General features: G+C 40.5%; 5 protein-coding genes across 12 annotated transcripts; 4 read left to right on the top strand and 1 right to left on the bottom strand.

Moving 5' to 3' along the window:
* The first annotated feature begins 900 nt into the window (after positions 1 to 900).
* Positions 901 to 14,906, top strand: LOC143895507 (uncharacterized). Of its 2 annotated transcripts, none has more exons than XM_077402678.1 (12): positions 901 to 1,175; positions 1,635 to 1,835; positions 1,904 to 3,667; positions 3,785 to 3,983; positions 4,069 to 4,514; positions 4,600 to 4,817; positions 4,898 to 6,301; positions 6,588 to 6,754; positions 7,002 to 7,168; positions 7,238 to 11,018; positions 12,263 to 12,345; positions 12,421 to 14,906. In XM_077402678.1, the coding sequence occupies exons 2-12, from the start codon at positions 1,734 to 1,736 to the stop codon at positions 13,135 to 13,137; spliced, it is 9,048 nt and encodes a 3,015-aa protein (XP_077258804.1). In that variant the 5' UTR covers positions 901 to 1,175; positions 1,635 to 1,733; the 3' UTR covers positions 13,138 to 14,906. The 2 variants fall into 2 exon arrangements, with proteins under 2 accessions (XP_077258804.1, XP_077258803.1); XM_077402677.1 differs by having other exon boundaries at positions 902 to 1,175; positions 3,752 to 3,983.
* Positions 14,907 to 15,189: 283 nt separating this feature from the next.
* Positions 15,190 to 19,075, bottom strand: LOC143895517 (uncharacterized). Its single transcript, XM_077402708.1, has 7 exons — positions 18,934 to 19,075; positions 18,153 to 18,385; positions 17,653 to 17,845; positions 17,485 to 17,585; positions 17,255 to 17,391; positions 16,837 to 17,178; positions 15,190 to 16,724 (listed from the first exon to the last, which is right to left on the bottom strand). The coding sequence occupies exons 2-7, from the start codon at positions 18,198 to 18,200 to the stop codon at positions 16,409 to 16,411; spliced, it is 1,137 nt and encodes a 378-aa protein (XP_077258834.1). The 5' UTR covers positions 18,201 to 18,385; positions 18,934 to 19,075; the 3' UTR covers positions 15,190 to 16,408.
* A 197-nt stretch (positions 19,076 to 19,272) lies between these two features.
* LOC143895511 (uncharacterized) lies at positions 19,273 to 25,422 on the top strand. Of its 7 annotated transcripts, XR_013256350.1 has the most exons (11): positions 19,273 to 20,469; positions 21,620 to 21,904; positions 21,978 to 22,754; positions 22,886 to 23,102; positions 23,190 to 23,386; positions 23,463 to 23,702; positions 23,818 to 23,990; positions 24,095 to 24,245; positions 24,312 to 24,481; positions 24,552 to 25,066; positions 25,369 to 25,422. XR_013256350.1 is itself a non-coding variant. In XM_077402688.1 (10 exons), the coding sequence occupies exons 1-10, from the start codon at positions 20,365 to 20,367 to the stop codon at positions 24,655 to 24,657; spliced, it is 2,421 nt and encodes an 806-aa protein (XP_077258814.1). In that variant the 5' UTR covers positions 19,273 to 20,364; the 3' UTR covers positions 24,658 to 25,422. The 7 variants fall into 7 exon arrangements, 6 of the variants coding, with proteins under 6 accessions (XP_077258814.1, XP_077258817.1, XP_077258815.1 ...); XM_077402688.1 differs by having other exon boundaries at positions 24,552 to 25,422; XM_077402691.1 differs by lacking the exon at positions 19,273 to 20,469 and adding an exon at positions 20,537 to 20,691 and having other exon boundaries at positions 24,552 to 25,422.
* On the top strand, positions 25,423 to 26,390 carry LOC143895521 (mitochondrial ribosome and complex I assembly factor AltMIEF1-like). Its single transcript, XM_077402713.1, has 2 exons — positions 25,423 to 25,723; positions 26,203 to 26,390. Exons 1-2 carry the CDS (start codon positions 25,565 to 25,567, stop codon positions 26,239 to 26,241), a joined length of 198 nt encoding a protein of 65 aa, XP_077258839.1. The 5' UTR covers positions 25,423 to 25,564; the 3' UTR covers positions 26,242 to 26,390.
* Positions 26,289 to 27,152, top strand: LOC143895519 (mitochondrial translation release factor in rescue). The gene has a single exon (XM_077402710.1). It carries the CDS (start codon positions 26,289 to 26,291, stop codon positions 26,781 to 26,783), a length of 495 nt encoding a protein of 164 aa, XP_077258836.1. The 3' UTR covers positions 26,784 to 27,152.
* Positions 27,153 to 27,209: the final 57 nt, after the last annotated feature.

Genomic DNA, 27,209 nt, shown 5'->3' with positions numbered 1-27,209 from the left:
ATTTATTTACCCATTTTAATATAATTTTTTGAGCTCTGTTTTCCTCTCTGTTTTCTAATTATTTGTCCATTTTAATAGAACTTTTTGGACTCTTATTTTATTTTTTTTTTTTTTAATTGTTTACTCATTTTATTTAAACTTTTTGACCTCTTCGTCTTTCAGCGCTTGTTTACATTTTACTAGGTGCTGCAAAAGGACTACCTTAACCGGCTTTACTCCTGTCGACCCTAACCAATGGTCTATCCAGACAAACTTGCATAGGTGCATAACCATATGCATAAAGAAACGGATTGGTCTATTTCCTTAGGGTGCGTTCCCACCAGACGCGTCGCGCGTCGCGTCATGAGTTATCCAATCAAAACGTTTCATTTTATGACGTCATTTCTGACAAGATCTCGCGTCGGAAATGACGTCATAAAATGAAACGTTTTGATTGGATAACTCATGACGCTGCGTCGTGACGCGACGCGCGACGCGTCTAGTGGGAACGCAGCTTATGCACATGCATATGGACCAATCAATTAAGGCCATCGCACACAAAATTGCATAGACTGCATAAGCATAGCATAAGATCGCTGGACCAATGAGCATCTTATGTAAATCAATATGGTGACTCTATGCTGGATGCTCATTGGTCCAGCGGTCTTATGTTATGCTTATGCAGCCTATGCAATTTTTGTGTGCGATGGCCTATGCATTGTGCAGAAGTGTGTGCTCCCCGCTTTAGCTAGCCGTGTGGTTCGGCAAAATTGGCCGCAAAACACAGCCAGTGTCGCGCCCTATAGGGAAGCGGAGCCATTAAGTTTGTTCGCGTCGCATATACACCAAACCAAAGAGCACTTGGATCAGGGATAAAAGGTGGCGAGTGGCGATTGGAGCAAATGAGTTTTTTTGGTGTGCATTGGAGTGATTAGGAGCATGGTGGGGCAAGCGACGCGAACAAACCTCATATAAACTCAAGAAGAAGAAGATGGAACATGGAAATTTAGCCTAATTCCAGTAATTCCTGAACGCACCCCTGTGGAGAATGGAGAATGGAGATGTCACATTTCACATTTGCGCGATTGCTCTCGTCGCCGAGTAAAGTTGGTTCAAGGAAGAATCGTTCACCTGCGATGCCTTAATTAGGTTTACCTTTTTCGATCGTTGTACTTAGGTGTTCCAAGCTAAAACCTGTAAGTTAGAATGTAAATGATGTTTATTGTAAAAATTGCAAAATAATCGATTCGCCAATTCTCAATTTTGATTGCAAGACTTGCAACTAAACAGCATTGTCACAAACGATCAAGTTATTTTTGATTAAACATAAAGGTATATTTTATATTATTAAGAAAATATCTTTCACTTCGGTGTCCCAAGCTCATGTAAGCAAATAGAACACTAAATGAGTGAGAACAGCGGCGAAGTGTGTGTGTGTATTGTAAAAATTTATAAGATAACCCATTCCATGTCAATTCGTGAATCCCCAATTCTGACTATATGATCTGTGACTAAACAATCAAGTTGTAAATGACGAGATTATTTGATTAGACGTACAGAGATATATTATTTTATTTTATATATTAAGATTTTATATCATTAAGAGAGGATATCTTTTTTCTAATATTAACTCATATTTTTTGTATTGTTTTCAGATGCTGTTGCATTCCACTATAATTATAAGTGCATGAGAAATATGGATGACAATATGATAATTTTATGGGATGTTATCTATATAGTTTAAGAATGAGAATATGAAGAGCAGTAATCGAAAAGAAGGATCTATCGATAAAGAAAGATATGTTTTCTTCTCGGATCCAGATGTTATTGCCAAACGCGCCGAGACCTCTGCTGTTGTGAGTGATTTTTGCTTGTTACTTTTTTGTTTGCATATATAAAATTTTACATTGTTTTTTTATTACAGGCAGCACAGATTACTCGAGAACTTGAGGCGCAACAGAAGACTTTCAAGGAGCAATCAGCTGATTTGCGAGTGCCGGCAATTGGCATAAAGTGCTTAGAAAATTTGCTATCCTATTATCCTGTACAGCCATATCCTTTTACGTTTATTAGCGCAGTGAAACAAAAGCTCGCTTTAGAAGATCGTATTGATATTGGCGCCAAAGCACATGGCTCAAGTTCTCAAGCAAAAAGTTTGACTTCTTCGGTACTGAAAGCGGCTAGTACGCAAAGTTTGAATACACGGAATCAAATTGTACAAAAAATGGACTTTATCAAGCCGCTGAAAGTACCAGATCTGAAAATTTCTCCAAAAACACTGGACTTCTCCAGCAGAGAAAATTCTGTTTCAAAGGAGCTGCCCTCGACAAAGTCTGAAATAGCTGCAATGGAATTTGTGCACGACAGATCTGACAAAAGTCTAAGAACTGGTGAAAGAGTACAGAGAAAATTAGACTTCTCCTCTGACGGATCGTCATTTATTAATTGCGAAAGCATCGAGCCGTTAAAAGCACCAAATGTCTCTATATCGTCTAATTTAAGCAAGAAGAAAGAACATGGTAGAGACAACTCCAGAGAAAAGGAAAACAGATCTAAGAGAATGAAAAAGGATGATTCTTCGTGTGCAAAGAGGGACGAATCCATGCAAGACCAAGTAAAACGCAGTCGAAGTCCAAGACGTGTCTCCAGAAAAGATGTCAGAGATATGGGTAACGCGAAATTACCAAAGAATGAAAGACCATTCCTTACTGCAAAGAGTAATGACTTTTCGTCGGTAAAATCAAAAGATAAAAATTTTGTAGCATCCATTGCTAAAAAAGATGACAAAAGACAGAAGACTTTCAATGCACAGTCGGTGGAATTAACAAAAGACAATCTTCTAGAATCCAAGATTCGAATGTCCAGCAATGAATCTAGCGACTTTCCGGTTTTTCCATCTTGGGAAGTGCTAGATAAAGTTGCAGCGAGAGATAATATGGGCGTTTTATCTAGTACCGAAAATAAATCTAAAGACATGAGCCACTATTTTTTAAAGCAAAAGTCTGAAATGGAAGACTTGAAACATAAATCTGATTCGGATAGTAGACAATTGAAGGAAGACAAATTAGGTATTATCTGTAAGGACCAAACGAAGAGAGTGTCTGATAAAAATAAAATGTCGAATAACAAAGGCGAAGATGATAAACTACACAGTGTCAATTCGGAGCCATCAGAAGATGTTGAATTTATGTCTGAAACAAACAGTTCCAGGAGTCGTATAAGTGCTTATCCTATAAGTTCCACGCAATCATCAAAAAGTAAAGATCTCGAAACGGCTGTGGAAGGTAAACAGAGCATTAATTCTGCCGGATCATCTAAAACTTCAGAAAATGTCAAATATACAGAACATTCCGTGGCACAGTCTGCAAGTACGAGCGTTAAAAAAGACGAGGAGTCACGTTCACAGAGCATTATTACAACTAAAGAAATAGCTACCAACGATGATTTAAATGATGTGGACGACGGTACACTGCCAGAAGTATTGTTTGATCCTAGAAGAATCTCTCTCAGAGAGGGCTATTCCCAACCAGAATTTCATAACTTAATGACGCCAGAAAGAATGAATCTTGTGCTCAGGTCAAAACGAAGGAGATACTTGATGCAGAACAGTGATTCGGAAGTTGATGCAAGATGCCCCAAGTACAAGCCGACAGTAAAATCTGAAAAAGAACGAGAGGAGGTAGAATTGGTGAGTATAAATACATTGTCACACACGTTTTATTCAGTCATAACAATGTATTTTTGATAAAGTGGAAGTGCATTGGAATTTCAGATACATCCAACAGCTTTGCATATGCAATTTCAGGCGGAACTGCATCTTTACGATTCTTACAATGAGTCCCTCCGACAAGTAATGGATGTTGAAAAGTGTCTGTACAACACTAAATGCGAAATGCAAGAGCAAAAGAATTCGCAGAAAATCGATAAAAAAGATGAAGAGGAAGTCGCGCAAATCGTAGAAGACCGTGCAGCTGCTACGATTGATAACGATGCTGTTGAGAAAAGTAAGAAGACTGTTATCAGTAGAAATACATTATGTATATATAAATACATTATACACTAAATATTTGGAATATTTTTTTCTTACAGCAACATGGAATCTAACTGATTATGTAGAAAAAAAGGCAAACCAAGGCAACGTCGATGAGGCGGGTTATGGATTTAATTATGGAAAGTTTAATAAAGCGGTGGTCAAAGTGGCGGAGGTACAAACGCAAACGGTAAATGACATTGCGACTCAAACGGACATATCCGCGGACGAACGGAACGTGCAAAACAGATTGTCAGAAATGCGTGAAAACCCATACGAACCATTTTTGAGGAGAAATGAAATTTCTCAGCTGCCTGTAAGTTCGGCCATACAATTCGAAGATTTGGACCAAATAGAAGAGATGTCACGGCCTAGCAGAATGAGGACCATGTCGGAGATTAGTTTGCACGAAACTACCTCGTCGATAAAAACGGAAACCGGGACCGAGATTAGTATCTCGACTCGAGATGTAACGTGCTCGTTTAATAAAGTTATAGATTCACAGGCAAGCATATTCTGTTATTTACGTGTGTTTACATTTGTATTTAACACGTATATTAATTGGATATTTTTTATACTTTTGTTTTTAGATAGCACGACTCTTGAGAGACGAGAATCAATTAAGCTATCAAATTAAAGAGTGGCTCAAGGTTCGAGAAAAAACGTTAAATGACAAAACCAAGAAATTGGTGCAGCTGGAAGAGCAAAAACGTGCATTGAAAGATACCGGACAAGACAGCCGTTCCGTGAAAAAGAAACAGAGAGCTCTGCTTCTAAAACTATTAGAAGAGAAGGACGAAATTCTAAAGTAAGTGACATTTGTGTAATATATTGTACTTTCAATTTATTTATCTTATACTAAACTTTTTTTTTTCCGTTTATCGATAGATTCAAATTGTTTCACGAACTTACAAGCCTGGAACGAAAACGAATGTTTGAAAAACAGAGAGGCATGTTTAATCCGCAAATGTCAACGAAGAATATCTTGACGAAATTGAAGAAGATCGCAGACAGCCAATCGCCGAGAAGATTATCGGGTCCTATGAAGGGTTACGATATACGCAGTAATAGCTCTATGAGCTCCTTGATCGATTCGGATAAGTCTCAGCATGATCGGTCTCAGATCGACACGCGCCTGAACGCATCCGAGAGTGATGCATCCAAAATTGAGTGGTTGAATTCTAACATATTAGTAAGTTTAAGCGAAGGAAACAACACATCCGCGGCAAGACTCGACGAGTTAGTTGAGAGTAAGGAACAGAAGAAAAGTCCCACGCAGTTGCAAAGGAAAAGCGATATGTCGAAATACGAGCTGCGGTCTCGAAAGTACGAAGACAAGATGCCTAGAGCGGATATTTTGCGACAGAAGCAAAATCAGCTGGACATGGAGTCGAAACGGATTCATCCCATGAAAATAAATATTCGGCTCTTGGAAAATCAGGATCAGATCAGACTGTCGCAGTCACCGAGACTAGAAGTAGATGCGTCGGTACCTGATTATGTAAAATCGGAATCTGATACATTAGTGGAAGCGCTTAAAAGATCAAGAACGTCGCAAGTAACAGATCCTTCCATACAAACCGCGACAACTGCAAAAGGGAAAGAATCAACTTCTAACGCTGCAACTGCCAATAGTGAATCTATAGAGGAAGAGATAGTCCAAGACACCGTTTCAAAGACGACGCAGTCACACATCTCCGAAATATCGCAGGCGAGTACGAGTAAGAACTCAAAGAAGATTGACAAGTCTATCACAAGTGACAGAGACATATCTAAAAAGTTTCAGCCTAATGTCGAACTGAAAACAAGCTCTAAGCGTAAAAATTCCAAGTATCAAAAAACGAAATCAGCCCCTAGTATGTCAACGGAAAATATATCGCGGTCCAAATCAAGCTCTCATATATCGGAGGAGCTTATTGAGCTTTATAATAAACGTACAAGAGTGGAGAACGCATTGCTTCAGTTAGATAACAACAAAGAAAGTTCGATCTTGGACGAATCAGATTTTAATGAGAGCCAAACATCGCTTCAGACTCTCGTTAAGCATTCGAAGGCCAAGGACAAAAGCTCGAAGTTATCGATAGCAAACGAGAATAAGGGAAACAGGTCCGCTCCTGCTTCGAGCAGAAAATTTGAGAATGATCAAAGTCTTTCCAGGAACGAGCGGGATACTCAAGACGCATCCATGTCTCAGATTAGCACTTTTGCCGTTTCCCATCACAGTTCTCAAGAAAGCGAAAAAAATCTTTCGAGGTCTATGGTCGTTAGGTCGCAAGACAGAGAATGTGAACAGTAAGTGCACCTATATGCGTACATTCATTTATCACATTGTTCCTTTCAGTTTTAATAATTGCAAACGTTCGGACACTGTTTTTCGGCGCGACACGCGTGTGCGTCTGCTAATAAAATTCTGAATCACTAAAATCGTACGCTGGGAGATCTAATAATAAACCTGTGTGCATCTCCATGCCGCATCAAGCGAAGCATTGTAAAAATAGATTCTCTGCAGAGGCAATCCGCATAACAGGCATGCATGTGCGTATTCTCGGAACTGTACACTTTCTTCTGTTCCCCTTAGGATTTTGAACGCACGCGAAACAGATCTTGCATCGCGCAAGAATTGTGTCGAGGATTGGATGGCGTGGCACGCAAGGTTAAGAGCAGAAGAGGACCGTGTTATTCGTATGGAGAAGGCGGCATTTAAACTCGTGGCAGCGTCTAATGTTTTGTATCAGCAAGGAGGGGGTAACAAAAATGCACTTACATACACTGCATATATAAAAGATCAATTAACTTGCATTGATAACGTGTAATGGTTCTTTGATAAATTTTGAATTAAATTTAACTGTAACTCAAACAAGCTGCAAGATCTTTTGCAAATATCATAATAATTATGGCAAAAATTGTTACTTTATTACATATTAATTAAGTGTAGCTTTTTGCATAATTTTAAACTGATCACGATCAGAGAGACGTATGTGCTCTTTTATAGATACCACCTTGTCGTCTGATACGAGCGACGTCGAGGGAAGGATAGGACTTCTCACTGAGAAATTAGCGGAACGACGTCTCGAAATGGCGCGTCTAAAAAGAGAAGTGAAGAAGCAAACGAAAAAACGGCTGCGTGCTCTGGAAGCAAACCTGCAGACTCAAATCAAGGTAAGTTTATATACGCACATAATTATTTGATTATTATTGTTCTATGAAATTTCTCTTTGTTCTTGACAGAAATATGACACGACCATCCATGAGATGCGCAAAAAGTTGGAATCGAAGAAAACTACTAAAGAAATTGATAAGTTAGCTATAGAGCCAAAGTCATTGGCCGACTTCAAAGTACCTGAAATACCGCTTAAGAGGATACAGGACATCTACAAAAGCAGCGATTTGTTGAGATCTAGGTCGGAATCGGATCTTCTATTGACGAGAAATCAGCAGAAGGATTTATCGAAGCATGAGAGGGATAGTTATCAGATATTTATGACATCCGTAAATATGAAGGGCGCTAACGTTTTCGCACTAAAAAACACTACGGATCCCAACGATAGCGCTCGAACTATTTTGGATGATTATACATCGACAAAAGCGTACGATAAAATTCGAACGTTGCCTTCGACGTCATCGACTTCAAACGATGCACGTTCTGAAAAACAAATCGGAGAATCCACTGCCGATATCAAACAAACCAGCGTATCGTACGGTGAGGAAAATGCTAAAATTGATTCTAGTACGGTACGATCAGAATTGGAGGTGCAAACGATATCGGATGCAAGATTTGAAGATCACAGTACTATTAACACCGAATCAGCAGATGATAGATTAAATACTAATGTCGATCAATCTCTGCCAAAGACTCCCACGATATTGTCCGAGATCCCAGAAATAAGAAACGTCGAATACTCCAAATCTATTCCCAGCAAATCCGAGTATTCTACGGAAAATGTTGCACGCGTTACCGATTCCAATATACTTACTTATTCGAGAAAGTTAGATTTTCTGCAGTTAAACAATAAGAACTTGAGCGAGGATATCAGTTCTCTCGAGAAGGACATTAAGGCGCTTTCAGAAATAATGTCACGCTTAAGTAATGAATCGAATGAAAAGTCTAGAGCAGATAATGATGAAAGGAATACGTCGCAGGATATATCAGAGATAATATCTAAATCAGTTTTTAGCGATCAAATAATTGATATTGAAAATAAAGAACGGCAAGCAGTGTTGCCTGAGAAGAAAGTCGATACCGAATCACCTATGTCGGTAAATAATAAAAAATCAATAGCTTCCAATGATTTCAGCCATGATAAATACATATCGGACAGAATAAGTAGTGAAATATCGGCAATAATCCCGGAAGAAGCTCCTACCATATCTAATTTATCTCATGAAATCGATTACGAAGCCAAAAGCAGAGAGATTATGAATGAAATAGAAAAATCTATACTGTCGCAACATATTAAGATTGCAAGCGGCGATAATCAAACTTCAGCATTGGAAGATGGAAATGAAGAGTTGCTGAATGATTTGGTCTCCGAGCTCGATATAAAATCGATTTCCGAAATTCTTTCCAAAGTGTCAGAGAGTAGAAAGAGCCTCGATCTTGCGAAGAATACAGCCACCCAGATTGTCGATGACTCGAAGAAAAGTAAAAATGAACAGAGCGATTTAAGTGAAGCGATACTTGAGAAGGATCTTGTAAAAGCTCGAACAAAAGAAGCGCATTCTCTGGGACTTGCCGAACATTTTAGCACTATATCAATGCAGTCTCCCATCATCGCTGGTCATCGTTCAAAGGAAACGACATCACAAGGCGATTCGCGAAGCGCGCCTAGTTTAGCTTCAAGTCAGAGCTCGCATGTTGTTGCCAAAGATTTGAAATCGTCGAGAAATATTCTCGAGGCAGAAGTCAGAATTGATGCCGCTGATGATGTGAAGATATCAGGGGATCTCGATGAAGATATTCATACAAAAGTGCTCGACAGTACCGTAAATTCAATGACACTTGCGTCTAATACTGATCAAAATCGATCGCGCACAGTCAGCGCGGGAAATATTTCTCAGGATAAAGACGACTGGACGACGTCCGATTCGTTCGTGGTACCGCAAGATGAGATTAGCACTGGAGTACGTGAAGAATTCGAGAATTCGAAATCAGGCCTGGACGATACTTTGAATAATTTCTCGGAAAAGAATGTATCACGCGTCGATGATATGACAAATCAAGAAGCTGAAAGCAATTTAATAGGCGACTCTGACGTGTCGGTCTTTCTTCCAAAAGGGGAATCCACCAACGTCGCGGTACAGGACGTTACGTTTAACGACGCATTAGCACAGTCTCACATGGTAAAAAGCAACGACGAACTTGACGATATATTGGATATAATCGCTAGAGAAAATGATAAACGAAAAAGCATTCCTGGAGGTGAGAAGCTTGATAACGTAATGTCTGATTCTATGGCGGAATTATTAGACAGAGTTAAGGATATCGTAGAAAAGGACGGGAAAAATGTCGATAGTCATTTTAAAGGACTCTTATGTGATATGGATATCAACATAAATCGAACTGAAGCAGTTTCGGAAGCCTCAATCAAAGCGCAAAGCGAAATAAACGTGGAAGGTATAAGCGAAAGTAATGCAGCCTCTATGAGTACTTGTAAAGATAAAGAAGCTAGTAATCGTGAGGAAATAATAGATAGTTCGTTACGAACAGTCGACGATAAATCTGCCATAAATTTAAACTTATATGTGGAGATAGATAACGAGGAGAGTCCGCGCGAAGCGGTGTCGGAAGTACAAGAAATTATAATAACTGAGTTGGATTCGAGTAGCGCCGAGGATAACGAGTTATCTGAACTTGAAATTGATGCCAAAGTTGAATTAGCCGAAGAAGAGGAATCGTGCAATGTAAACGAGGACGAGAATGAATGCGTTGTGGCAGAAAACGAAGGCGCTGTGCCCGTCGAGATAAAGGAATGTCTGGAATCAATCTCGGAACAAGATAGTTCGGATGGCGAGCAGCTGGACAATCTAGTAGAAGTTGCTGTGAGCGGATTGGATACCGTTGAAAAACTTGTTGCGTCGTCGCGTGATTCTCCCGAGCCGATAATAGACGATGCGGCATCTACGGCGCAGACTGGACGAGCTGAGGAAGAGACAACGGATGACACTGCAGAGAAGAACAACGAAACCGCGATATCGGACGCACCGGTAGTCGGAAATATCAACAAGACGTTCGACGTACTGAAAGATCCAGAATACGAGGACATCTCCGAGGAAAGTCTCGAGGTGTCCGAGATTCTAGACAAAGATGACTTTCCGAGAACAGGCGCCGCGAAGAAAGCCGCTAACTTGCCGGAGAGGTATCAAACCTTCCAGAAATCGGAGGACGTATTGAGAATATTGGACGAAATCACACAGAAGTCATCGTTCGATTCTGTAAGCAATTCGCAAAACAACGAGAGGAGTGACCAGAGTGCGCCGAGTGTAACGGAGGAGATCAGTGAGGCCTCGGGCGCAGAAGTTTCCGCGGAGGACGATGGTTCGTTCCCCGAGATGAATAGAACGACGAACAGGCTCGAGGAGGAGTCTTACGAAGTGGACGAAACCAAAGGTCGATTCTTAGAAAAAGCAAAATTGCAGGACAGACAATCGGTGGAGGCTAACGATGCGGACGGCTTATCTGAGGGAAAAGCGGTTTCTTGGAGACTGAATGAGAATGACAAGTCACGAATAATATACGAGCTGCGCGAGAGAGTCTCGCAACTGCAGGAACAGAATGGCTCGTCTGAATCTAGCGAGGCCGGCGATACTCCGAGGGGTGTGTCCGAGATCGAGATGGACTCTCCGAGAGATTTCAATGACTCGAGGCTGGACATTGATATCCTGGACGATGATCTGCTGAGCGGCACTAAAGCGACGAAACAGAGCATCGATATGGAGACCAATTTCCATTCCGCGTCCATCGTTACCACGTCCGACAAGGACATCGAAGCTATGATCTACGAATTAAAAGGTATTCTCGCCTATTCTATTACGATAATCGAAGTATAATATTAGAATATTATTATATATAAAATTAAGAAATATAGTAGACAATATACAGAGTCACAACTATATATATATATATATATATATATATATATATATAAATTCTTGGACCATATATTAACTAGAGTTTTAATGTATGAGAGTATCAATCCTATATTATAGTAATCATCTCTGTCTGATTGTACATATTTTTTCAAACTTGAAACATTATGTGTGTCATTATAAGAGTTATATAAATATTGTAACCCAGTCGATATCGCTATCGAATGGATGTCTGGTCTGGTCTAATGTGCGAAATAATCTAATCGTGATACATTGCAAAGCAATAATTTTTGAAAGATGCTATTCGAGCGATTGAATTGCAAGAGTCGAATAACATATTTCAAAGCAAGCCAACCTGTATATGTTGAGAGATAGTGGATCTTTTTTTCTCTTTCTTAACAAATTATATATCATTCTCGACCGAAATCATGCGATGCAATTTTTATGTGGGCTGACCATCTCAGAGACTTGATCTAAACACATTTATATACTACAGAAACACCTTTTGTTTTTTATAATGGCTGTGTGCTCTCCTGTGCAAAAGCGTTGCCTGGTATAGCCATGTGTTGTTTATTTTCAGACAAATAGCAAAGTCGAGATTATATTTGTCTAAAGGTAATACACGAAACTACGAATGATACGAACATTGACTTGTTTATCTCTGTACAAATCAGTGTCGCATGAAATGCTTGATCCTTTGATTATTGATCCGTATGCGCACAAGAAAGGCCTGTAAATATTATGCATCGCACACAATTATTCATAAATTACTATTATATATATATATATATATATATATATATATATATATATCTACCTTTCTCTTCCCTTTGAACTTGTCAGAAGAGATTTACTATCGTGTACAGGTGTTATATGGAATGTCCAACCTTGTCACAGCTTTGTACTATTTTATATATATGTATATATATACATATATATGTATGTATATGCATTATATATATATATGTGCATTAAAACATTTTCTTGATATATTTCCCTATTTTCCAACCGTTCCTTTCCTTAGAGCACTCTCAAATTAAGTATATATGTACATTGTGAACCCCCGATGTAATGTGAAGGCTCGTGTTGCTTTACTCGAGAAACTTGTATCTCTGCCTACCTGTCGTATTTATCGATATGTATATTTCTCGTTTCTACTCCATACAGCTTCAGTGGGACAACCTGGTCAGGACGTCGCCGAGTTGGAAGCTAAGCTGCTTCGGATCCAACAATTGCAAATCGAGTTGGAGGTACGTATCCCGTGTATGATCAGATCGTCGCAAACATGGACATTTTACTTGAATGCATACGTAACTATTTTTAAGATTAAGAAATTGGAAGCGGAGGAAGTGTCTTACTATGTTCGAGAGATACCGAACAAGCCACCGCCTCCTTACACCCCACCTGGAGATGGCCGATTATCGGCTTCGCTCAGTTCGCCTTCGCTGGTCACCGCCGTAATCCCGTCGAACGTCGAGGAGCTAACGTCGTTCACCGAGAAAGCCACAACCCTGATATACAACGCCAAGCTGACCGGTGAGGATATCGCGAATCTGGAAGCGCCTCCCGAGATCTACGAATTGACCAAAGACAAGAGTGAGAGAAGGGACAGGCGGATCTACAACACTTTCCTTTTCGATCTCTGTAAGGAGACCATCGTGGAGGTCTATCGAGCAGAATACGAGAAGCCTGGCCCGAGTTGGACGAAGCCGAACGTGAAGATAAAGCCCACGATGAAGATCCCGAAGAACGTCGAGGAACTGATCGAGTATGTTAACAAGGAGGTCGCTACGCTGTTCGGTTTCAAAACGAAGCTGCAGCGAGAAAACATGGTGATGCGTTGGAGCAGGAAACGCAGAGACAGGGTCGACGAGTTGCTGGCGAGAGAGGCTCAAGCCGAGGAGGACGAATGGACGAAGTTTCATCACGACGAGTTGGCGGTGAAGAATGGACTCACGGTAGCTATACTGGACACTCTCGTGATGGAAACTGCGAACGTGATGAAAATAGCGTACGGTAAGAAGAGGAGAATGATGGTGTAGCGGTTATTAACTTTCGCAACTGAATAGAAACATTATCTCTCGCAATTCATTGTTAATTAAAGCGAACAAAAGTAACAAAATACCCTCTCACAATCAGTCAATGTTTCCTCAGGCCTGCGTTTCGGATATCGCGTTACTGTCATTCACACTTTTGTCCATTAGTATCTTAAGTGTAACATAGGCTGGTTCCTATTTATTTGTTAACTATGTATTTTGTTACTCTTCTTTCTTTTAACATTAACCAAGCTGACGCGTGTGAATGTTCAAATATAAATAGACAAACCACAGTGAGGTAAAATATATATGAAATATGAATGACAGAAAGAGAGAGAGAGAGAGAGAGAGAGAGAGAGAGAGAGAGAGAGAGAGAGAGAGAAAGAGAGAGAGAAATGTAATTAACACTAGCCATTCACGATTCGATAATCAAATGCCCTAGGTCAGTTTTAAAATTTATTTCTTGTTAACGACGAGTTTCTAGCATTTAACGATAATTATACATATGTACGGGCTATCATAGAACAAGTAACGTAAGACATGCGGTACTCTGTGTTTCTACCCGAAAATGACAAACAATAATCATCGAATATTACGGAGCGTTTTGTTCAATTTAATTTGCACAGAATTATTAGATTAGTAGTCAGAAATACGATCTGTTTACGCGAGTTTCACATTTTGCTTCTTCAGGCGTCAACAAAATATTTGTGCTGCGGGTGTAGTTTATCGAAATTGTACAATGTAGCGTCGCAAAAATTATACGCGATATTTGTGCCGTGTCGCATCGTAATTGAACGAAACATTTCCTAGATTGCCGTATGTAAATTGTATTTTAGCGAAACAGTAGAATATAAGTCGGGAGTTTCAATAAGTCACTTTGGACAGCAGTCACATGCTCAATTATACTTGTAATGAAATTAACAAAATTTAAACGGAAAGACTGACATTTCGGGATCATTTTGATCGAAATTATGAAACCGTTGAATAAAGTACGTAGATGGAGATTGTAATAAACGTCGGCTATACAGGGTGAGGCGCATAAACATTCAATCCCGGGGATTATTTTCTTTTGTGTCTTATGTGCTTCTCTCCTGCATATTTACGAGTTTCGTGAATTTTTTTCTTCTTTTTTAATAAAACGATCCGCGTATACAGGCCCTGTAATCATGTAGAATGTCAAGATCGAGTCCTATATACAGTCATTACATTTACTCTTATTATCGACGAAACTACCTGTAATTTGTTAATGGACTGATAATCGATTAATATGCGTTTTAAGTTCAGTCGCGTCCGACCGTCGCGATTCTGTTTCACTCGTGTAACTTTACGTTTGTGGTTGTGATGTAAACATTAAGACTCACGGGAATGCAAACTGTGGCACATGCAAACGTAACTCGGTATTCGGCGTTACGGCATTGATTATGTGCTCCGTCTTGAAATTCCTGTGTATCGCTGTAATAAAAATATAAATACTACAACGCTCAAGTGCGATGTCCAGCGTTGTTCCTCTATACGCGGGTAACATGCGTTTTTGTATTTTGATTAGAAGGTAATTTTAATTAGAACGTAACTTCTACTAAAACTCCCACGTGCGGACCGCCCTGAAGAGCCTTTCTCCGTTTGCAGGGTACTCTCGTAGAATTGTTCACAATTCTTTTTACGTTAGAAATTCTCGGCCGCGTCTGTAGTTGTTACAGAGATTGTTCACGTATGTAGTGTTGAATATGTACTTAACTAAGGTATATTTTATAATAAACTTTTTCTGAAAAGCGAAATCTTTCTGTTTTCTGTCACGTAACGTGTTTAAGACAAGAAAGATAAATTAATTCGACGAAATAATTTATGATTGTAATAATATATTTGAAGCATTGAAATTTCACATCTTAAAACAAATCTAGATGTGTATGTAACGCAGAATTAAGTAAAATATTTCGAAATAATGATGACGATAAATGTAAAGATTACACACGATAAGCCAAGATATTTATTTAATATATATGGAATATATATATAGAATAATCGTGGAAGATGGTTTTTCAAAAAATTAAATTACGCACATGATTGTTATGATATTATATTATTTTGATAATTCATCCATTCATAAGCGTACAAGATTTTACGTAATTATAAAGTACACTTCTGTATTATAATCCGATTAATGTGGCAAATTTTTTCCATGTTATTCCGCAGGATATCCGCGAATTCTTCTAAAATGAATAAATTTAACAATACTACATACATTCTGCTATTTTTAAAATTCAAGAATCGGTTATAAGTAGAAATTACGAAAATTCTTGCCTAATGTAGACAAGTCTAATAATCTTTAAATGTTTCGTAGTTGAAAATAGTCAAAGAAAAAATAAAGAAAATTGTCGAAGAAGAGAATAATCAAATGCAATAGATTCGTGCATATTTTTATGAGACAATCAGATTGTCAATAATATTATCGCAAGATCAAAATAAAATATAACTTGACTTTACTTTAATGAAATATAATGCATTGTACGTAACAAATACATTAACAATATAGATACACATAAAAAACCAATAAAAAATATAAATATATATATACATATTTATATGTATATGTATATATATTTGTATATGTATTATATATCTATGTGTGTATATAATGATAAATCGTTCAACGATTTGTTGTCTCAATAGAATACGTGAAAATGACTAGATTTGACTCTCAGAAGCGACTCTTTAATGCTTCATTATCGATTAAAAGTTTAATACACGTACACACATGCGTCGACAGCATATCGGATTATTGCACGCATATTAAGCTCAAGTCTGTGAAGTTACGAGCATCAGCCGAAAAGCTAGCACTTATAGCGAGCCCTTGGTCGCACTCATTTTCTCTCGTTTCTGTGTGACTGTGTGTAGGAAGAAAAAAAGTCTTCTTGTCTAGCAAAAAGTCTTCCGCTAAACACTCTGCTGATTATCGTCAATCTACAAAGCGCAAGTTTCTACATCCCTTTACGGCAGCCTATAACAATTAAAATTAGAATACAAACTAGATTGTTCCATCGAAAATCGTACAGTTTATACCCATTCGTCGTCGCTATCCTATTGCATGCTATATATGCACGAGACTGTCGTGATCGATCAGCACCAGTGAAGAGAACATTGATCGCTCGTTAACGATAAGTCTTATAGCTGGTATAGTATCGAAATTCTCACGTGTTCAAAATCTCAATGCGTTATAGTCCCAGAGGACTCCTCGTCAGATCGCACTATCTTTACGCATATCGGCAACGTGTATCGCGATCTACTGTCTTCGAGGATTATCCGCGTCTTTCGAGCCCTCACCAGTGTCGTTCACGTCTCTCGGATGATCCTTGGAATTTCTGTCTTTGAATTCGCGAGAATGGTAATAATGATTGCTGTCTCTTCGCGACGCTTGACCTCTGTATTTACGATTGTTGCCGTCGCGGCCGTAATTGCGGTACTCGCGCGATCGATAAGACGGCGATTCGAAACTGGCCGCTTCCGCTGACTTCACGCTGCCGTTCTGGAGTTGCGGCAAAACGGTCGAGTCCGTATCTGCCCGATGGTCTTGCTTCTCGTGTCGATTCGCGCCGTACCTGTAATAATTCACACGTAGATTTTAAATGACTGCTTAGACTTTTCAACCATGTCTTTTACGATGAATTTACAAGTTTATAGATATAGACGATAGAATTCTATGAGCTATACCTCGGTGATCTACGATGCCAGTAGCTCGGTACTGGTAACGGTGGAAATTTACGAGAATTCTGTTCCTGCGTCGTACTCGTAGGCGAACCACGATTGTAATGGGAATTATTACCGTCGCGGGAACGTCCGTTTCTGCTAGTACCAGCGTAGTTTGCCGAGGAAGCCGCCTTTAACGAGGCTATCTCCTTCTTTTGATCCATATTCTCCTTGCGCAACCGTTTCACCATCGCATACGATTCCTCCAAAAGCACAACTAGGCTCGCTTGCACGGGATCTCCGACTTGAATTCCCACGTCCGCCACTTCAATTTTGTTTCTCTGCTCTTCCGTTATGTCCAATCTCCTGCAGAATAAAAGAAAGAAACGTTAGCCTACCGTCACGACACCCATATGATATACTTTCGTGTAAAACAACTGACTTTTTTTGCTGCTCTATAATGTTCGACAAGTACTGGTTATGTGTTTTCGCCTCTTGTAACGACACCTTAATATCTTGCAAGTCTTTCTCCAGAAGCTCCACTTGCAAAGGTGTTACATTGACACATATTGGGCTACCCTGTAAATTCAGGATTCAAACTTTTAGATGCTCGAGGTATCCATCAAAAGGCATAGGTATTATCAAATGATCAATAATGGTATCGCACGTTACCTTTGATTTCGCAAACCCATTTCCATTATCTTCGGGCGAAGAAGGACTACTAGCCGCACCATAGTGTGCTCTTTTGGAAAATACTAATTGAAATTGCAGATCTGTAAACGTTTATAAAACAGATTAGAGGCAAAATACTTGAGGAGAACCAATATAATTATCCGTTACCTCTATTTCGCTGACGCAGGCATTCTATCTCCTGATGTAAAGCGACCAAAGTTGCCTGATGTTGTTCTTGTAGAAACTTCACGTTCTGCTCCAGTTGCATTACTCTGTCCACGTTCAAGCTTTGATGCCTGACGTGCGCGAATCCATCGTTTCTTTCGGGCAAGGAGACCAAGTCGGGTGGTGCTTTCTTCCCCTTTCGTACGAACAAAGGCTTATTAAAAATTTAAAGTTTTTCTCTCTTGTAATGAATAAAGAGCATACAAAACTCGAATCTTAAAAAAAAACTTGGAGCCTTTCTCTCTTATACTCAAACAAATAAATAATCAAACAAGTAATCTCATCTCAGTGAATTTTATAACGTACTTTCTACATCGAAAGGATAACAGACATTGATCAAAGCTAGGTCAATGTCTTGATTTAAATATACTTCAAATCAAATTAAACAGCATTTTTTCTGAATGGTAACTCAACGTTTAATGAGAAGACGAGCGTATACTCACTTGAGGGAAGGGCACCGTTGGTAGTTTCATCAGCACTTTAGATGTCATCCTGAAGTTGGCCGGTTGATATCAGTCAGAAGTTAGACGTCGGTATCAGCTGGCTTTGCCCTCGCCTATTTTTTTTTATGATATCCGTTATACCTTTACCAGTGATCTAAGACACGCACTCAAACTACACAGTTGCGACTTGAGTTTGTTAGCGCGAATAAAGCTTCCTCAAGTGTTCTAGCAACCTGTGTGGAGAATGCATAATTTCGCAATTAGTATCACTCTCTTATACAAATACGAGAATCTAAGTATCGCAAGAGTCGCGAAGGATCCACACTTCACACTTGATCACAGGGACATTTATACAGTTTCCCGAGAACGTCGATCCGGGAGCCATTTCATTATTTGTTTTTACACTCGTGAAAGCAAGTGGTGGACGGAACCGAACGAGCGAGGAAACTTAAGAAACGCAATAGCGTCAATCAATCGAACACGTCACTGTTCAGCGACTTGGTTTCGTGGATCGAACGCGCCGCAAAATCGACACGAATCGCCGAAGCGTATATTTATCTTTACGCGAGCGTTATGGATAAAAAAAGAACGCGGACGACAATCGTAGGATTTGAAAACACTTCTTTCGGATCTCGCAACGCCATGGGGGAGTCTATATAAATGTTGCCGAGAAACGATCGCGCGAAACAAATTAACGAGGCTCAAGCGACGACATGTCGCGCGAAGACTTATCTATTCGTTAAACGCGTATCGAAGTGAGAAAATTATCGGGCGGCCTTACCGAGCACCCTCGAGCTCGCGGCGAGAGGGAATTCGCAGGACGAGAAGCGGAAGCGGAGCGGATGAGTCGCGGAGCGCAGCGCGGCGCAGCGAAGTCCGAGGGTTGAATGAGAACGTCCTGCGCGCGCCGATTGGCCGGCGACGTTCGAGCGTGGCGCAGCCCCGAGCCGCGGGACTCGAACGATCCGCGACGTGTAGCGACCGTCGTGCAGCGATCGTCGAGCGATCGTTCTCCCCGCGAACGCGACAGACGCGGCAATTCGGGAAGGTCGACCGGCCGACGCGCAATTTCACCTTCCATCCGCGTTTACGCGCCGCCAAGGCGAACCGCGAGACCGATTTCGATCGCGATTCCACGTCGCCGTTCGAATCTCGCGCGCTTTTCACGACCGGCGAGTCCGCCGCCTCTCGCAGAGGTGCTCCGCCGCTTCCCCGCGGCGCAGCATTTCCTGTACGCGCGCCGCGGAGGCCAGAGGCCATTTCTCGCCCGCGATGAATCGGACTTGCCTAAACTGAGCGGGACGAGTAATTAATCGTAGCGAGCGACGCGGTGCGTCGAACCGGCGTGGTCGGGACGCACGGAAAGCCGCCTCGCGTCGAGGTCGGTCGAGGAGGCCGCGCGTTGAGCACCGCTGGCGATTACACCCCGTTCGCCGCGGGTTAACCCGGTGCCGCCGAGACGCCGCGAGTATTGATCCGCGGCGCGTGGCCGCGCCCACGCCTCTTCCCGATCGTGTATCTCACGTAGCCGGCGCGCTCCCAATCGCGCAGCTGACAAAAACTCGACCCTTCGCCCTTCGCCCTTCGCCTTTCGCCTCGTCGACCGTCGTTCCGTGTATGCGGAGAAAAGGAATAGCGACGATATTCTTTCTCCCCGAAATCGTTTTCCACCGCGAGATTTCAGTTTGAAATTCGAATTCGAATTTTTTTTCTTCCATCGATCGAAGGGATTGAAAACATTTGGCGCGTCTGGAAAAACGCTCGAAGAAACGCTCCGCATGACGAAACGCGAACAATACAATACTTATATAGCGATTCGGCATTCCCGTCCTCGATCCGGATTTCCGTCCGCGAAACGCTTCATCGCGGGGGCGATGAATTCGATCGAATTTAATATCGTTGGAACGGCCTTGAACCATTGGGGGGGGGGAGGGGATTGAAAGAATCCAACAAGGGAGAGATATCGATTTTTCGTGTCGCGCCAATTTCAGCCTATACACTATACAATCGATATCCGGACAAGAAGCTCGTATTCCCAAGTCGACCCAAGTCCGTCCACCGCGTTCCCATGCAAACGAGGGTCGTGCCGCACGACGTCCCGTTTTTCAAGATCGTACTTCCCCCCTCTTTGATATCCGTCGTTTATGGCACGGCCGAGGGGACGCAAATGAACGCGCACCCCTCGAAATACCGGACATAACCAAGGAATAGGATGTCGCTCCTCTTGAATCCCGCGGAAACCGTCCTGCACCTGAGCGACGACGTGACGGAGGATCCGTTCCTTTCTGGAAATGAAAACGATGATTTTAACTTTAAGGTAGATTCCGCGGACTCATCTCGAGACAGTTCACGTAACGTTTCATTCCGCGTGCATATCCCTTCCAAGGAATGTGCGAAATGTTAGCGCCGCGGTTTGCCCGCAGATTCGGGTAGAGTAGATGCGGTAGATTGGCAGCCGTCTGTGTTACCGACCAAATTCTATATCTGTCCTTGTGTAGACAATGATGATTGACAAGGATAGACACATGGTTATATATAGGTTATATTGCATTCATTACAATTAATCTTTTTTTGTAGGCTTTTATTCTTAGTTCCAATTGCACGATATTGTTCTTACATGTTGTCCCTAGGTCGTGCCGGTCTAATTTTGTGGATATTTATTGTGAAATTTTTGTACAAAACAAATATTGTCGTCACGCGTAACAAAAAATATTAATTTTTTTTTCGTTTTCGATATAACGTCGACCACCATGACCTAGATTTTGATGCGTACTTAAACTTTGGAGAAGGATTTTTAAATCCATAAAGCCAATAAAAAGATATGCGAAGAAAAAAACCGGTATTACAGACGGTTTTAGGATCCCCTCAAGCTCACGTTCTCCTGGCAAAGTCTGCTGACGTAATTTGACGGCAGACTGCTAACAGAAACCAAGTAGGATTATGGAATGATGAATATGCTCGTTTCTGCAGTTAATCTGCCATCGTGTTCTATCAACATCTTTTTATTACATTTCTATTGACATTCTGCCAACAAAATTTGTAGTGCACACTTTACAAAATCTATTTCGAATTTTATTAGCGCTTTGAGCAGTTCACAGACTTGAATAGAATATCAACCGGTATCAACTATCTGTCATCTGATTTAAACTCATATTTTATCAGCAGAATTTGTCAAGCTACTACCAGTGGGCTATCGGTAGAAACTATAAGTGGAATTTGTCGTTTCGTAATCATTTAAATGGGGGATACATCTATGATTACGGAATGACAGATTCTACTCAGTTTCCACAGATCTCTTATCATAATCCGTTAACAGATTCTATTGTATTTTTGCTGGTGCTCTGCCAAAAAAGATTACGGACGTGAGATCTGTTTTCAATAGATTTGGCTATTTAGGATGCCTCTCGTGCATTTTATCGTTGATAAATACGAAACAAGACACTTATCTTATTTCTTTTCCATTACAGTATGTGCCCACAAATCGTTTCAAGTACATAGTAAAGGACGTACGCAGACAGAGATGTCGGGAGGAGGAGGAAAGCGTATGGGCATCTTTCGTCAGGCAACAAGAGCTGAATGGCTACGACAAAAATGGCATTCAGTCCTCTGTTCGGAGTATCAAACAGCTATTGGACGAAGGTATGAGGGAAGCGGATAAAGAACTTAAAAAATTGGAGGCGGACGTTTTGCCTGACGGAATAAGGAAAAAGTGTGGTGATAAGACTGGAAACAATGAGAAAAAAAAACCGAAGGTAAGCAAATTTTCTATGAAAATAGTATCGCGAGGTTACATCGATTAGATCGCTAAAGCTCACATAATAATAGGTAAATAATATCAGGGACTCGGTTCCAAAGAAAGTGCCGATTATGAAAGACACCGGGACAGGTAGCGCCAATTTGCTGCTTACGATTCCCGAAGAGAATAACGCTCCAGCTTATAAAAGAAGGCATGAGCCCGAGGACTTCAAGTCGTACGCCAGAAAGTCTCGTTCCGGTCACGCAATACCGCGAAAGAGGCAACCTTCGAGGCAGCATGCGAGTAACGGTGTCGAATACAGTTCCAGTCCTGAAAGCAGCGCGCGCCGCGACTACGTCGCGAATGGAGTCATTTACGTGCGACCAGATCCGTTCACCGTGCACAAGATCTTGACGATGCAGAGAAGGGTCTGCGAATTACTGGACGAAATCACGTTCAGATTGGGAAACATCTCTGCGCCGGACGGGATCAAGGACCTTCAGAGACGGCAGCAGTGCGTCGCCGAATTCGCCGTACGATTCTCGAGGAACTATCTGTACGATCTTAATAGATATGTCAAGGATATCCGGAGGCATATGTGCGTTATCTCGCCGCGTGCGATAATAAGGCCGAATCATAGAAATCTGGGTCTGCACATGCATGCCATTGAGCACAAACTTCTTGCTGCTCATCAGTTGTTGCTGCACGCATTGGTCGCCTATTGCAAACACATTCCCAGCTCTATTCCCAAGGGACAGCCTGGAAAGCTTAGAGAGATATTGCAAGTAGTTCTCGATCTGAAGACTATGTGCGATAGGCTCCACTTAAATTATTTTGATTCGGGGGACACTGATGTTTTGTCGCTGGTAACGTTACGTTTACGCTATTAATATGAATTTATGCTAACTGATGATCGATTGTACAATCTTTTGCACTTTACAAAAATGAAAGAAACATTAGATTTGAATTTGTTTAGAAGTTGCTTCTTCGTTCGCAGGGGAAGGAGATTGAAAGCAAATGCAATACCGTTTTGTCAAATGTGAAAGTCCATGCGAATAACGACTTGCCCGATACTAACAAAACTCTCTCAATGGCATCCTTCACTCCAAACTCGACAAATAAAAAGCGACTCAATCGCAAACAATTGTCTAATCGGTTAAGCATGTACAGCATGGACACCAAAGTTTCCAAAAATATTTCAAAACCCAAGACAAGTATGTAAAATCATTTTATACGCTATCAAGTACGATGTATATTATTTGCAATATTTTAGCTCGTACACTATGTGCGTTAACTTTTAGATTATCATCAAAAAGATAAAAGGTATAGCGCGATAGATGTTAAGAGAGTCTCTAACGAGCTAATAACGGATCAATCATATCCTAGTCCTATAACACCGTCTAAGGATACAGGTCAGACTGGCATTAGAAAACATAGGACGTTCGCAAAAGAGGAGGATATAAAGACCATGATGGATATATTACCTATAGACTCAGATGTAAAGGATTTATTGCAACAATATGGGACAAATTTTTTGTAACATTAAAGTTGAAACACTTTGTTCCACTTTACAGGGCAACAATTTCGAAACGCAAGAAAGGCACAATAATGAAATGCTCACTAGGAGAATATGTAAAGCGCCGAGAAAGGATTCTGGTAAGTTGCAGAATCGAAAGCAATTGGAAACTATAGAAAATATTGTTAAGAATACTTCCACAAATAATGACGACGAAAGAGAGACGGCGATTACAGAGGATCATTTGTCTACGTTGGTGCCGGTTATAGCAGATTTCATGTCTTTTATTTCTAATAAGGTGAACTTCAGCGCGATGCTGCCTAAATTATCTTTTTTAAAAGATGAGATTATTCAGTTATCTCTAATTTATCTCTAATTCGATTTTATCGTAAGCGTTGCAAATTTACATGTAGCAAAATGAATCGGAAACGAGGCCAGCTTATTCTAAAACTAGTGCGAAGACATTAATGAAATTCCTGCAGAAATATCAATTGCCTAAGAGCATGAATGCAAAAATCAACACAAGCACAAGCTGCGACATATGTTATTCAGCCGGCAGTGAATGCGAATGTCTTAAGACAAACAGGTACGAATGGTCCACGTTACATTTTATATAAATACACTTTTCCTTATTTTTTACTTTTGATAGCTAAAGAGAAATGAGATACAATTTATCATTTTGTTTTAAAGAACTTTGACGGAGATGCGGAAAAATGGCGAGAATATGCAATTGATTTGTGTGTCGTCGATAGAAAATGCGTCAAAAGTACCTCGTTATTGTGACGCGTCGTGTCAAGCGGATTACGAGAGCTTGGTGGAATTACCAGATTTTGAGGCAAAAGTAAGTTATAAATAAACACTGAAAAATGGTTAAACATATTGTATGTTGATTATATGAATGCAATAGGTAAAAGAAGGAAAACTTATGGCAGACTCGCTGAACAACATCGAGCTTGTTGTTTCCGAGGAAATAGAGATGAGTTTTTTGAAATATAGGCAGGAATATCAACGATCGATGCAATTGATTCCAATGTACTCTAGCAATACGCAAAATAAACCATGGGACATTGTTGCTTGGTAAATATAATAATAACCATTTTTATGTTGAGAATTTTATCCCGTAAATGTGTTTTCAATGTGTCTACAGGATATCTGACAAGCTCGTAGATGAATTGATAACGGAGATCGCAAAGGAGCTGCAAATAGATGACGTCATACAGAAGCTTTTCGAGTTAGAATTCCAAGAATTCTAACGTTATTTGAGACTGCTCCTCCGTCAAACGTCAAACCTGAGAAATGCACAAAAAAAATTGTATAGGGATTTCACGTAAATTTGAGAGATTTTATACCAAAATTGTCTAATTTTGAAAATATAATATGACTTTTTAAATTATCTTTCTTTCCACCGAGCGTTAAAATTGGCGCAGTTTTACATGCGCGTGCGACCACTGAGCATGCGCGTGTGGCCGCAGGGCACGTTCAGTGTTCAGTGTTGCTACTGGTTGCTACATGTCGTCGGTATGACAGGAATCATGATCTGATTCCTGTCAACTTTAACGATTAATATCTCGCGTCGCGGGGCAGAGCGACACTTTTTTCTGCCAGCGTCGTTCGTTTCGTGCAAAAACGCGTCGAATAAGCCCAAGTTCATCAAAATCGGAGGTGAGGGGTGTAAACTGAATAATTACCCTATTTTCTTACGGCCTTACGATTATGACTAAAAATTTGTTACGTGCAATGGCCTTTATGCACATGTGTGTGGACCAATCAGTTTTCTTATTCTTAGGGTTGATTTATAATAGCCGTAACCGTTGATTTAAGCCGTAATCTTTAAAAAATTGACTAATCACAGTCGAATGTGAGAAGAATAATCGACTGTGATTGGTCAATTTCTTAAAGATTAAGGGTTAAATCAACGGTTACGGCTATTATAAACCAACCCTTACGCATTATGCGTTGTGCAGAAGTGTGTGCTCCCCGCTTTACCCGTCAGCTGATCTATATTGGGGAGAGAGAGAGAGAGAAAAAAAAACCAGCTCGTCTCGATGTCGCCGCGTATCACCGGGCACGCATGGCCGTGCATGTTCTCAACACAAATCCACCCAGATATATGTCCTTGTCCAGTCAATTCAGTTGATTCGTTGATTCCGACAAGTCGCGATGAGCCGACAAGCTGTCCTAAGACTTTACAAGGGCATTCTGAGGTACGGCGAAACTTTGAGGCTCACAAATAAGAAGTATTTTCGCTACAGGATCCAGACGGCTTTCAGGAATAACAAAAATCTGTCCGACGAAGCGACGATAGACTTCCAATTGAAGGTAATCACGCTGCGTATCGGAATGCGAGTAGCGTACCGCTTATAACCTCTCATTGTTTCTAACCTATAAACTGTGGTTTCAAAATATTTATTTTAAGTGTACTACGTGTTAAATAATTCCGGATAGGCGCTACGTTAATCTGAAGAAAAGTTAAAATTTATGGAATTGTATTCGGCATATAAGAGCAAGATTAATTTTTCTTTGTTACGCGTTTATGTAATCTCTTTTAATTGGAAAGTAAATTTTTACCTTATCTGCATATTAAAGATTATATTTTTGTTATACACATATATATTTACGTGTATATGTAATCAAATTTAAAACTAGAAAAAGAAAAATTAAATGTCATATATTTATACCGCCTAATTTCTTTTCCAGTGTTTAAATTTTGATTGCATTATGTATGGCGTTATGTAATCTCTAAAAGTTCTCTGTTGATCATTCGGGACTAATAAATCTCTTTATTTCTCCTTTCGCAGAAAGGTATGAAACTCTTGGAAGCTAGGAAAGTGGTATAGATATCGTTTTGCTGCACCAAAAGACTTATGAAGACAAAGGAAGAGTCATGTCAGCGAGGTCCGTGTTGACGCGTTTAAAAATCCACAATGGCATTTGTTCGTTGGGCAGCCGCGACAAGTTCCTTCTGTCCTTAGGCGTCGCGATTAATTGGGAAAGCGTACAAGTTCGCAATAAGTCGTTCAAGCGTTATCTCGATTACTCGAACGTTCCTAAGGTGGACGAGGCTGACCTTGAGGAGCAGTTCATCCGCGGCAGCGGTCCGGGTGGCCAGGCGACGAACAAGACGAGCAATGCGGTCTTATTGAAGCACAAACCCACGGGGCTCGTTGTCAGATGCCACGAGACGAGAAGCCAGTGGGACAATAAGAAACGTGCGCGCGAACTCCTGGTGACAAAGCTCGACAACTTGCTGAACAAAGAGCGCTCCATCGAGGCGCAGATACGTGCCCTCGAGGAAAAGCAGCAGACGCGACGAGACTACAAAAGAAGGAAACTGAACGAAATGAAGAAAGCGTTTCGCGAACGCGAAGGCTTGACGTGAAGCAAGTTGTTTCACGTAAATCACCTTTAGAATTTACATTCTAACCTGATTTTAGTTTTAGAAGTAAATAAAATTTATACACAAGCCAGACAAGAGACTTATCAATGCTGACCAATTAAATCCATCAAAGTCAATGAATTTAGATTGTGAGATGGTTGATCGTTGTTTCCAGAAATACAAAAGCTCCGTTTTACTTTAGGACTAATAATTTTTATTAGCTGATGGTTAATTGGGGTCTCTGAAATTATAATTAAGATAAAAAAACAATCTAAAATTAGACCAGAGTTAGTTGAACTTATTGGTAATTTATTCTAAGGAAGATTATTTGGGATTACAAGGAGGTGCAATAAAATGATTTTTAATGGAAAATTTGCATATCTTTAATAATAATTTCTCTTTCTGAACTCATGAGCGACTTACAGCAAT

Source organism: Temnothorax americanus, unplaced genomic scaffold (assembly GCF_048541705.1).
Source record: "Temnothorax americanus isolate GAGA-0224 unplaced genomic scaffold, ASM4854170v1 Scaffold16, whole genome shotgun sequence".
In the NCBI taxonomy this organism is placed as follows: Eukaryota; Metazoa; Arthropoda; class Insecta; order Hymenoptera; family Formicidae; genus Temnothorax; species Temnothorax americanus.
The sequence above is the reverse complement of the archived record's forward strand: the minus strand, read 5'-3'. Positions and strand labels throughout refer to the sequence as shown.

Coding starts and splice junctions, on each gene's coding strand:
- LOC143895507 (XM_077402677.1), top strand. CDS start 1,734: ATGAAGAGCAGTAATCGAAAAGAAGGATCTATCGATAAAGAAAGATAT. Junction 6,302..6,587: donor CAAGACAGAGAATGTGAACA/GTAAGTGCACCT, acceptor TGTTCCCCTTAG/GATTTTGAACGCACGCGAAA. Junction 7,169..7,237: donor ACCTGCAGACTCAAATCAAG/GTAAGTTTATAT, acceptor TGTTCTTGACAG/AAATATGACACGACCATCCA.
- LOC143895517 (XM_077402708.1), bottom strand. CDS start 18,200: ATGACATCTAAAGTGCTGATGAAACTACCAACGGTGCCCTTCCCTCAA. Junction 17,846..18,152: donor CAACGGTGCCCTTCCCTCAA/GTGAGTATACGC, acceptor TTCGTACGAAAG/GGGAAGAAAGCACCACCCGA. Junction 17,586..17,652: donor CCTGCGTCAGCGAAATAGAG/GTAACGGATAAT, acceptor AAACGTTTACAG/ATCTGCAATTTCAATTAGTA.
- LOC143895511 (XM_077402688.1), top strand. CDS start 20,365: ATGTCGCTCCTCTTGAATCCCGCGGAAACCGTCCTGCACCTGAGCGAC. Junction 21,905..21,977: donor ATGAGAAAAAAAAACCGAAG/GTAAGCAAATTT, acceptor ACATAATAATAG/GTAAATAATATCAGGGACTC. Junction 23,991..24,094: donor GAATGTCTTAAGACAAACAG/GTACGAATGGTC, acceptor TTTGTTTTAAAG/AACTTTGACGGAGATGCGGA.
- LOC143895521 (XM_077402713.1), top strand. CDS start 25,565: ATGAGCCGACAAGCTGTCCTAAGACTTTACAAGGGCATTCTGAGGTAC. Junction 25,724..26,202: donor CGATAGACTTCCAATTGAAG/GTAATCACGCTG, acceptor CTCCTTTCGCAG/AAAGGTATGAAACTCTTGGA.
- LOC143895519 (XM_077402710.1), top strand. CDS start 26,289: ATGTCAGCGAGGTCCGTGTTGACGCGTTTAAAAATCCACAATGGCATT.